Below are 11,720 nucleotides of genomic sequence, written 5' to 3'. Positions count from 1 at the left end.
TCAGTTTGTCGCCCTTGGTAGAGTGCTGTGGCATCATAGCTCACAGCAACCTCCAACCCCTGGGCTTAGGTGATTCTCTTGCCTCAGCCTCCCGTAACCAGGACTATAGGCACCTGCCACAACGCTGAGCTATTTTTTGTTGCACTTTGACTGGGGCTGGGTTTAAACCCTCCACACTCAGTATACGGGACTGGCACCCCATGTACTGAGTGACAGGTGCCGCCCAGTTTTAAATATTTACAGTCAAAAATTTTAATCTTTACAGTTCTTTCAGAGTTTGTCATATTTCATTTCTTGAAATGAAAAGAAAAAAGAAAAAACAAAAATTTAACCTATCGTCTGGAATATTTTATTTATTTATTTATTTATTTTTGTAGAGACAAGAGTCTCACTTTATTGCCCTTGGTAGAATGCCCTGTCGTCACAGCTCACAGCAACCTCCAATTCCTGGTCTCATGTGATTCTCTTGCCTCAGCTCCTGAGTAGCTGGGACTATAGGCTCTGGCCACAACGCTGGGCTATTTTTTGTTGTAGTTCAGCTGGGGTGGAGTTTGCGGGTTTGAACCTGTCACCTTCGGTACATGGGGCCGGAGCCCTACCCACTGAGCCACGGGCGCCGCCCCTATCATCTGGAATATTTTATCAGTACCATGCACTTTCATCTGGAATATTTTAAAGAGAGAGGTGGGAATTGGGTCTCTTTGGATAGATGGTGAACCATCTCGAATTGCTTATTCTGTGATCTAATTTTCCCTACTGGATATAAAACTACTTTATCATGATACTTCTTAACTAATTACATATTCCACTGGGCCTTGGCTGATTTCTGGACTGCATTCGTTCTGTTTCATCAGGCAGCCTCCTGTAGTAGGTCTGAATGGATCTAGTTATCCTAGATTCACAGCATCGGGAGCAAGAGATAACTGTGGCCTCATTGGTGGCCTGTGGCCCCACCCGTCATTTGCCTGGCCCTTCCTCACTTAACCTGGCCTCACCCTCCCTGAGCCTCTCCTTTATTCTCCTGGCCTCACTCTCCAGAGCCCGACCCTTACTCACCTGGCCCTGAGCTCTGCCCTTACTCACTTGGTCCCGCATTTACTTGCCTGGCCCAGCTCCTCCCTTAGTCCCACCTTCACTTTTTTGACCCAGCACTTCCCTGAGCCAGGTCCCCTGTCTTGCCTGGGATTATCCCTTATTGCTCTTTTTTAGCAAGCTGTTCTGGCTCATTTGTTGTTTTGGGTGCGTCCAGTGTCATTTTGTGAGGCTTCTCGTCTTCCTCCCTGCACCCCTGTCTGATGGGATTGGGTTGATTTTGTAGAATAATGTAGGACTGAATGGTTCTCTAAAAGCAAGTCATGTTGAGATACCTAGTTGACTAGGTAATATAAAGAAAATAAGTGAGGTGAACATTGAAAAGGAGAAGAAAGATTTGCAGGTGTTGGTAACACCTTGGAAGACTTTAGAATCCACTGACAAAAATTATTAAATATAATTAGAGTTTAGAAAATTGTCAGTTAAAAATTATAAGTATGGGTTCAGTGCCTGTGGCTCAAGTGGCTAAGGCACCAGCCACATACACTTGAGCTGGCAGGTTCAAATCCAGCCCGAGCCTGCCAAACAATGACAGTTGCAAACAAAAAATAGCCAGGCGTTATAGCAGGCTCCTGTAGTCCCAGCTACTTGGGAGGCTTGAGCCCAGGAGTTGGAGGTTGTTGTGAGCTGTGGATGCTACAGCATTCTACCCAGGGTGACAGCTTGGGGTTCTGTCTCAAAAAAAAAAAAAAGTATGGAAAATTAATAATTATTCTAACATGATCAGTTATAAAAATGGGAAAAGATGGCATTTTAAGTAACAACAATCATAAAATGTCCAAGAAGTAAATTTAAATGGCAATGAAAAGGTCTGAGAATCTATATAAAGAATCTGACGTCACTTATTTGTTGAGAAACATGTGAGCATATAATAATTGAAGGGAAACAGCCCATAAATTTAAGGTAGTTCTAATTCAACAAGACTTTTTCTTAAGTAGAAGAAAAAAAGTTAGTTATTTACTTGTTTATATTTGAGACAGAGTCTCACTCTGTTGCTCTGAGTAGAGTGCCATGGCTTCATAGCTCATAACAACCTCAAACTCTTGGGCTCAAGGAATCCTCTTGCCTCAGCCTCCCAACTAGCTGGGATGACAGGTGCCTGTCACAACACCTAGCTAAAGAAAAAAAAAAATTATTTTTGAGACAGAGTTTCATTCTGTGCCCTGGGTAGAGTGCTGTGGCATCCTAGCTCACAGCAAGCTCAAACTCTTGGTCTCAATTCATCCCCTTGCCTCAGCCTCCCAAGTAGCTGGAACTATAGGCACCCACCACAATAGCCAGTTTTTATTTTTAGTAGAGATGAGGTTTCACTTTTGCTCAGGCTTGTCTCAAAGTCCTAAGTTCAGGCAATCCACCCACCTTGGCCTCCCAAAGTGCTAGGATTACAGGCATGAGCCACCATGCCCGGCCTTAAAGAAAAAAAAATTTAAATGTTTATCTGAAAGAATAAACTGGAAAATAGCTGGAGATATCTTGTTGGTGGAGTATGATGACAACATATGATGCTCTAATATGTGTTTTGAAGTGTTTCACAGTTACATTCATTAAAGAGGGTGGTTTAAGTCTAGGAATAGTCTGACTAGCCAGTATAGTGTGACCCTGAAGCAATGAAGCCTAACGGGGAGGCTGGGCTATACCCTGTGTGGCAAGGGCCTGGAGCTGGATGCTTTCTGGTTATCAGTAGAGGGGGTATTAAATGGTACAACTTGAGCAGTCCCTATGGCTCAGTGGGTAGGGCGCCGGACCCATGTACCAAGGGTGGCGAGTTGAAACCTGGCCCTCACCAAAACTATAACAAAAAAAATAGCCGGGTGTTGTGGCGGGCACCTGTAGTCCCAGCTGCTCGGGAGGCTTAGGCAAGAGAATTGCCTAAGCCCAGGAGTTGGAAGTTGCTGTGAGCTGTGTGACGCCACAGCACTCTACTGAGGGTGATAGAGTTGAGACTCTGTCTCTACAAAAAAAATTGGTACAACCTTTCTGAATGCAGAATTCTGCTTGTCCGTTTTAAACATAATTTTTATGCTTTTTTTTCCTTCTCAGTCCAGTCAACCTTCAGCAAAAACAAGACTTTTTAGCACACTTGATCCTGAACTCATGCTAAACCCAGAACACTTACCAAGGGCCAGTACTGTGGCTATGACAAAAGAATATTCCTTTCTGCGCACCAGTGTCCCTCGGGGGCCTAAGGTGGGCAGCTTAGGGCTCTTGGCACATCCCAAGGAGAAAAAAAGTTCAAAATCAAGCAAAATTCGATCTCTGGCTGATTACAGAACTGAAGGCTCAGATGCTGGGAGTTCTGGTAGAAATGTTTCAGCTACCGACTCTCCCATGGGTTCCCTGAAGCAGAGTAGAAGCAGTGCGTCAGTTGTGTCTGAAATCAGCCTGTCTCCTGAGACTGATGACCGTCTGGAGAATGCTTCACTAACTGGAGACAGCGTGTCCGAGGCTGATGGAAATGAGAGTGACAGTTCATCACACAGCAGTATCTCTACCCGTGGGACATACGGTGTTCTGGTGAACACAGTGGGCACACAGGAAACTTCATTTGTGGTAAATGGCCAGGAGATTGCCTTGGATGCTTTGGGCCAGTTCCCCTCGATTAAGGATGTCCTCCAGGCTGCAGCAGCTGAGCACCAAGACCAAAAGAGGGAAATCAATGGGGATGTGCAGAGTCGAAGAAACAGCATCTGTAGCAGGTGGGTCAGATGCAGGGGTGGGTGGGGTGATATGGTCTCAGACACAGCTTCTGTGAATCATGGCTTCCATCACTAGAGTAGTTGATACACTATTTTGCTTTCCTGATTTTATCTGTAGCCTTGACATTAATATTTCATTCATACACAACTGTGTTCCTTTTTTTTTTTTTTTTTAAAGAGACAGAGTCTTACTCTGTTGCCCTTGGTAGAATGCCATGGCATCACACAGCTCAAGGCAACCTCCAACTCCTCCTCTGACTCCTGGGCTCAGGTGATTCTCTTGCCTCAGCCTCCCAAGTAGCTGGGACTACAGGTGCCCGCCACAACGCCTAGCTATTTTGTTGTTGTTGTTGCAGTTTCGCCCAGGCCCGGTTTGAACCTGCTACCCTCAGTAGATGGGGCCGGCGCCCTACCCACTGAACCACAGGCACTGCCTTTTTTTTTTTTTGAGACAGTCTCATTATGTCCCCCTCAGTAGAGTGCTGTGGTGTCACAGCTCACAGAAACCTCAAACTCTTGGGCTCAAGCAATTCTGTCTCAGCCTGTCAAGCAGCTGAGACTGAGCTGAGCCACAACACCTGGCTGTATTTTGGTTGCAGTTATCATTGCTGTTTGGCAGGCCCAGCCTGGGCTCGAACCCACCAGCTTTGGTGTATGTGGCTGGCGCCATTCTCACTGAGCCACAGGTGCTGAGCCTGCTTTTTTATGTTTTTTTGAAACAGAGTCTCACTTTGTCACCCTCAGTAGAATGCTGTGGCATCACAGCTCATAGCAGCCTCAAACTCTTGAGTTCAAGTGATTCTCTTTCCTCAGTCTCTCAAATAGCTGGGACTACAGGTGCCTGCCCCAGTGCCGGGCTATTTTTAGAGATGAAGTCTTGCTCTTGGTCAGGCTGGTCTCAAACCTGTGGGCTCAGGCAATCCACTCGCCTCGGCCTCCTGGAGTGCTAGGATTACAGGTATGAGCCACCTCACCTGGCCTAAATTGTGTTGCTTTTTAAGAAATAGAATTAGATCTAATCAGCAGTGGTCTACAGTATTAGCATCTTGTCTTTAATGTTTATATAGATGGGTCTTTCAGACTGCCTGGTTACTTACATGGGCTCACGTTTCCAAAAGGTGTTGTTCCAGGTGTGTGGAAATGCCTGACTGTTGGCAGGAGTGTTTATTGGTAGTGTATATACATACTTTAGCTTTCTACATAAATCTTTTTTTTTTAGAGACAGTCTCACTTTATCACCCTTGGTAGAGTGCTGTGGCATCACAGCTCACAACCACCTCCAAATCCTGGGCTTAGGTGATTCTCTTGCCTCAGCCTCCCAAGTAGCTGGGACCACAGGCACCCACCACAACGCCCGGCTATTTTTTTGTTGCCGTTTGAACCTGCCACCCTTGGTATATGGGGCCGTTGCCCTACTCACTGAGCCATAGGCGCTGCCCTCTACATAAATCTTTTTACTTAACTTTTAAAAACATGGGAGGGAGTAGCAAGGGTGTTTGAAACTGGAGAGTATGGAGAAAGTCATGCAGTCAACATTGGTCACGTGTCCCTGGTCCTGTGTTTTGTCCTCCAGTGTTTCTGTGGAAGGCTCTGCTGCTGAGACTCAGGATGAAATGTTGCAGGTTCTCAAAGAAAAAATGAGACTCGAAGGACAACTGGAAGCTTTATCATTAGAGGCTAGTCAGGTAATAGATATTTGATTAATGTTTTATTGTGCCATGCAGTTGAAAAGAATGTGTGATTCCTCTTTTTGGGGTAGAAAGTTTTACGAAGGTCTTTAAAAGTAAGCTACATCAGCCACATCTTTCATATTTTTTTGTCTATTTGGTCTATTAACCTCTGAAGGAGGTGTATTAGTTTTCTACTCTTTCTGCTCCATCATCAAGATTTGCCCAGAATATTTCCTGGATGTTAGATATTTTACAGTCCAGAATAATTTTCTTGGTGGACTATACCTTTTTCTGACATGGTAAACTTTTCGTCTTTACCTCTTCAATATGTTTTGCAATGGGTTCTGCTTTTTCTAATATTAATTTTGCTGTACCTGGTTAGCACTTGCCAGAAAAATAATTTTTCATCTCTTAATTTTTAGCTTTCTTTTGTCATTTTGTTGAATGTATTTTTATCGATAGTGAAGAACTAGATTTTTATCTTTCTGTCAGTGATTAATGTAAATCAGTCCAATGGAATTCAGCTTTCTGCTGTTGGCATGAGAGAAAGTGAGAACACACAGATGGCACAGAGATCTGACTGAGGAGAGGGTATCCTTTTAGAGAGTGTGTGCAGGGCAGGAGGGGAGCATGCCCATGGTGAGAGGAGCTGGATTTACTAGATGGACATTTCATGTTTAAGATGGTTCTGTGTGCAACATGGTCCTTGGACACAAACCAACCACTGTGTGGCACATAAAACTGTGTCTACTAAAGAGGTGATTTCAGAGACATCAAGGCTAATTTTGGTATATACAATTTTTACTTTAGTAAGAGTTCTACTTTAGAATATAGCCCTCTCATCAAATACATTTCCACTTCCTCTATATATTCAGTCCCTTGGACAATCTGAGAGCTTGCTCTTACTTTACTTTTCTCTTCTCATCCTCCTGAATCACTGATGTATGCTTTGGTGCATCCAAACCAAGGCCTGTATGGACTGCATGGGTGCAGTGCTCCCTGGCATATCTGTGCAGGTGCTAGTTGTACTTAGTCTAAAATCTCATTAAATTTGTTCAGTTAACTTGGCGTTAACTGAGCGTTTGCTCTTCTGTTTGTTGGATTTGCTGTTCATCTTGGTGTGTGAATTTGGGGTTCCCATGCATGCTTAGAATGCAGGTGTGCTGCTGGTGAGTAGCATGTTATTCCTCACTCACATCTTGTGGCATCTCTGCTGCTCCTATGGCCTTTCCTCTCTTTTCCTGCTTCATCCTGTGGATGACACTGTTGTGGTTACTCAGGACCGTTCCTGCATCCAGTGGCCCTGGCTAGAGCCCCTCAGATCCTCTCATGTAGCAGCTGCTTGTCCCAGGGGTCATTTTTTGCCCATTCCCATCCCCCTCTAATCTTAATCTGATAGCTTTTTATCTTAGGGTCCCTCAACATGCCTGGTATTCTTGCTTTGTTTGTGTGTGCATGAGTCCATGTGAACTTTTTTGATTTTTGAAAAAGGTATTTTCCCACATCTGGCAGCAGGGTGGTGCCTTCACAGCCCTGCATGGCGCTTCCCTGCAGAGCACAGCTGGCCCTAAAGCTAGTGCAGGCACTACAGGTGCCTTTCCTGCCTTTCCTGCCTCTGGGGCCTGTCTGGAAAATCACCTTCTTGTTGGGGTATAGCTGGTGTGGCAACGTGTGTGAAGTTGCTGTCAGACGTCGTTCTCTCTCAGTGAATACTGGCCAGAATTGGCTTCTCTTCCTGAAAGTTGGGGTGGTGGTTTGGGGTCTTTTCAGGCACTTAAGGAAAAGGCAGAGCTGCAGGCACAGCTGGCGGCCCTTAGCACCAGGCTGCAGGTACAGGTGGAGCACAGCCAGACCAGCCAGCAGCGGCAGGATTCCCTCAGCCTGGAGGTGGACACCTTGAAGCAGTCCTGCTGGGATCTGGAGCAGGCAATGACTGACCTGCAGAATATGCTGGAAGCCAAAAATGCCAGCCTGGCATCCTCCAATAGTGACCTGAAGGTGGCAGAGGAACAGTACCAGAGGCTTGTGGCAAAAGTAGAAGACATGCAAAAGAGCATCCTCAGTAAGGACAACACAGGTGAGAGCCCAGCCATCTGTACTCTGCTCATGTCCTCACATGGCTGCCCTACAGGTGGAGCTGGGGGCAGTCTGTTACCATGTCCATGTGGCTGTGGGGTTTTATTAGTTTGTAATTTACACACAAGATGTCTACTTTTCTAAAGGAAATATACTTTTTGTTTGACCTTGTGGAATTCTGCACATTTTTGCAGGGGTATCCGGGGAAATGAGTTAGATCTTAGAAATTGACTTTAGACCCTAACAATAGTAGTTAATTGTTTCTGTTCATTCTGCCTTAAAAATCCAGTCTTGGGATGCAGAGCTACTTACTGATTCCATAGAATTGTAGGTTCTATTTAATATATTTAAAAACAACACTTAGGTTTGCTAGTTGGCAGAGCTGTGTTCAGCATTCTAGTTAACTTTCTCTTAATGGGACTGACCTGGGAACGTCAAGAGAAAGAGTCATGGAGTTGTAGGGAGCTGTGGTGGTCCTATGGCTCAGCAGTATGTCTGTGGCTTTCTTTGTGCTAACCATGTGCTCTTGGGTACTCCTGTGCCCAGCCCCCCCGGCCCCCACTCCCCGAGCCAGTCTCAGAATTGATGCTCTGAGCCCACTGGACACTGAGAAAATTCTGGTCTCCAAGCTCAGATGTGGTGGTGTGAGCAGGGGGCAGGAAGAAGAGGGTGAGGGGTGGTGGGGAGACTGCAAATTATAGCCTAAGGGGTATACTGGGACTCATGCACTCACTGCTTGGATGAGGCTCTTCTCAGGGCCAGGGTCAGAGCAATAGGAGGACCTGTGTTAGCCTGACATGAGGGCCTAGATGATGTGAGCCTGGTCTCAGATCTAATGGCACAGAGGTAGGTAAAAAGCCATTGTCACAGAGGCTATGTCTTAATGCTGAAAGAGACCCAACCAGGAAACTAAACAGGAGCCCTTTTTCAAATTGCTGTTATTTTTCAGTCTTTGAGCACTTTATGATACCCAGTCCCCAAGGAGAAACTATAACATCTAGAAAGTATGAAACACCAAAATAAGTTTGTGACTCTGAATTGCAAGGTTCCATCTGACCAGTGTTCACTGAGTAGCAGAACCAGCTAGACTTCAGGCAGGGCCACTCAGTCCTGGCTCACACCTGACAAGGGATGGGTACACTGACATCACTGTTGTTTGTTGATGGCTGGTGAACATCAGGCCATTCAAAGATAAGAGCCTCAGAGTCCTCCACAATTTGTGGACACACAGTTGATGTTCAGTATCACAGATTCTGCAACTGTGAATTTGCCTACTTAAATTTCTTTGAACCCCCCAATCAGTACTCATAGAGCTTTATTTATTCTTTTTTTTAGAGGGAGTCTCACTTTATCGCCCTCAGTAGAGTGCTGTAGTGTCACAGCTCACAGCAACTTTCAACTTCTGGTGATTCTCTTGCCTCCCGAGGAGCTGGGACTATAGGCACCTGCCACAACGCCTGGCTATTTTTTTTTGCAATTTGGCTGGGGCCAGGTTTCAACCTGCCACCTGGTATATGGGGCCAGCATCCTACCCACTGAGCCACAGGCGCTGCCCACTCACAGAGTGAGCAAATTCCTCACTAGGGTGGAATGAGGCTACACTTTGCCTTGCCTCAGCTCAGACTGGGAACAAGTGTTCTTTTCCTGGTCTACTCAGTGCCATATTTGTATTTCTGTGCTTTTTTAGGGTGGTTTTGCTATTTAAAATGTCCCCAACTACCAGCTGGTATTGTTAAGCACAAGGAGGCTATGCTGTGTTTTATAGAAAAGATACATTTCTCAGAGAAGCTTTGTTCAGGCCTTTTGGCTGTGAGTTCAACGTGAGTGAGTCCACATTTTGTCTTCACAAGTTATCTTTAAATAGAAGCATACACAAACAGAGGTTACATACTGGTCAGTTGATGAACATCTTGTGACCAGAGGCTCAGAGGACCTGACATTTATGTTTCCCCAGGAGCAGTGGCTCTGTATCTGCAGATGCATGGTGACGGTGACTTTCTAAAATGTAAACTGAGAATAACCAGAATCAATTGTGTTTCTTGCACTCTGCAGAGAGACCCCTTTGTGACAAGCGTCTATGCAGAACTGTGGGCTCTCCTGCTTGTGGCCATTAGTATTAGCTGGCTTTTCTCACTTATAGTGCATGATCTTCGACAACAGATGACAGCCTTGCAAAGCCAGCTGCAGCAGGTGCAACTGGAACGTGCAACACTGACCAGCAAGCTGAAGGCTTCACAGGCAGAAATCTCATCCCTGCAGAATGTCCGGCAGTGGTACCAGCAGCAGCTTGCCCTAGCACAGGAGGCCCGAGTCAGGCTGCAGGGTGAGATGGCCCACATCCAGGTACGGCCCCCAGGACTCCCAGGGAAGACACAGCACATGGCCTGGTAGGTCATGCTTCATGTCTTCATGTGGAACAGTACCTTTTCCCTAAATTATGCCATACATGGTAGCTCACACCTCTAATCCTAGCACTTTGGGAGGCCAAGGCAGAAGGAGCACTTGAGCTTAGGAGTTCAACATCAGCTTGAGCAAGAGTGAGACGCTGTCTCTGCTAAAAATAGAAGAAATTAGCTGACTGTGATGGGTCTGTAGTCCCAGTTACTCAGGAGGCAGTAGTGGGAGGATGGCTCGAGCCCAAGAGTTGTAGGTTGCAGTAAGCGGTGATGTACTCCAGCCTGGGGCTACTGCGTATCTGCATTCCTAGCTGCTCAGGATATTGAGGTAAGAGGACCGAGAGTTGGAGGCTGCAATGTGACTGTGCCCATGAGTAGCCACTGCACTTCAGCCTGGGCAAGACCTTGTCTCTGAAAAAGTAAAATAATTTAAAAAAAAAAAAAAAGCTTTTTCTGTTTTTTGATTTCACAGATAATATTTGTTTGTTTGTTTTTGAGACAGAGTCTCAAGCTGTTGCCCTGGGCAGAGTGCCATGGCATCACGGCTCACAGCAATCTCAAACTCTTAGCTTAAGTGATTCTCTTGCCTCAGCCTCCCGAGTAGCTGGGACTACAGGTGCCTGCCACAACGTCCAGCTATTTTTTTGTTGTATTTGTCGTCATTTGGTAGGCCTGGGCTAAATTTGAACCTGCCAACTCCAGTGTATGTGTCTGGGACCCTAGCCACTGAGCTGTAAGCACCGAGCTTGTTTGTTTTTAATCTGTTAATCCCCAATCTCAACTACATGTCTTGTATCGGACCTCCCTGCATGACCTTTTGACACCAGAGTCTTACATCTTCTGTTTGAAGAGTTTTAATTCTATAGTCTCCCTCTCTGGCATGTCCCATGTTCCTGGTTCTGCCTAGTCAGTCTCTTCCCTCCTCCACAGGGCAACTCCCACCCCATATGAGGTCAGCCCTCAAATCCCTCCACTCAGGATCCTGTCCCACTGGGTTGTCTGTAGCTCAGAGCATGGCAGGCGTCTCTTCCCAGTTGCAGTGTTACCTTCATCTGGCTGTTGGGGCTGCCAGTGATGTACGGTGACTAGCTCTCCCACAGAAACCATCCTGTCCTGTAGGGAGCATTCCCTCTCTTTCCTGTTCATTTTGTGAGTGGACACTCTATCTACGTCTGTTCTGCCCATGTTGGGGTATCAGTCTAGCTCAATGGGAGAAGCATCCGTTGGGTGAAGTCACCTCTGGGCTTGCCCCTCACCCTGTGGGGGCCAAGTGTCAGTAGGTAGAGACAGTAGGGAGGGAAAGGTGAGTGGCTAAAGTGCACTGTGCCAAGTCTCTGTGACCAGCCAATCAGAACAAGCATGAGGTGTTAAGGAGCACCTCAGTCAGGCTCAGTCAGTTTTATTACTTGGCTATGGGACTTTTTTCCAGATAAAGTATTGTAGATTTATTAAAACTTTATTTTCTTTTTTTTTTTTTTTTTTTTTGAGTTTGAGACAGAGCCTCAAGCCGTCCCCCTGGGTAGAGTGGCATGGCATTACAGCTCGGAGCACCTCAGTCAGGCTCAGTCAGTTTTATTACTTGGCTATGGGACTTTTTTCCAGATAAAGTATTGTAGATTTATTTCAACTTTATTTTCTTTTTTTTTTTTTTTTTGCTTTTGCTTCTTTTTTATTTATTTATTTATTATTAAATCATAGTAGTGTACATCAATACTATCATGGGGTACAGTGTACTGTTTCTGTATACAATTTGAAATACTTTCATCCAACTGGTTAACATAGCCTTCATG

At 45.6% G+C, this 11,720-nt stretch overlaps 1 protein-coding gene across 3 annotated transcripts in view; it reads left to right on the top strand.

The window, feature by feature from the left end:
- Positions 1-11,720, top strand: part of GOLGA3 (golgin A3) — a 67,687-nt gene that overhangs the window by 24,780 nt on the left and 31,187 nt on the right. For all 3 annotated transcript variants that reach the window (XM_003792889.3, XM_012807048.2, XM_023514968.1), the window contains 4 exons: positions 3,133-3,788; positions 5,362-5,473; positions 7,229-7,535; positions 9,675-9,877. In XM_003792889.3, the coding sequence (XP_003792937.1) occupies positions 3,133-3,788; positions 5,362-5,473; positions 7,229-7,535; positions 9,675-9,877 (1,278 nt within the window). The remainder of the gene's footprint in view (positions 1-3,132; positions 3,789-5,361; positions 5,474-7,228; positions 7,536-9,674; positions 9,878-11,720) is intronic.

Source organism: Otolemur garnettii, unplaced genomic scaffold, assembly GCF_000181295.1.
Source record: "Otolemur garnettii isolate 467f Iridium unplaced genomic scaffold, OtoGar3 scaffold00062, whole genome shotgun sequence".
Taxonomy (NCBI): domain Eukaryota; kingdom Metazoa; phylum Chordata; class Mammalia; order Primates; family Galagidae; genus Otolemur; species Otolemur garnettii.
Note: the sequence above shows the minus strand (reverse complement) of the source record. Positions and strands in the feature narration are given on the sequence as shown.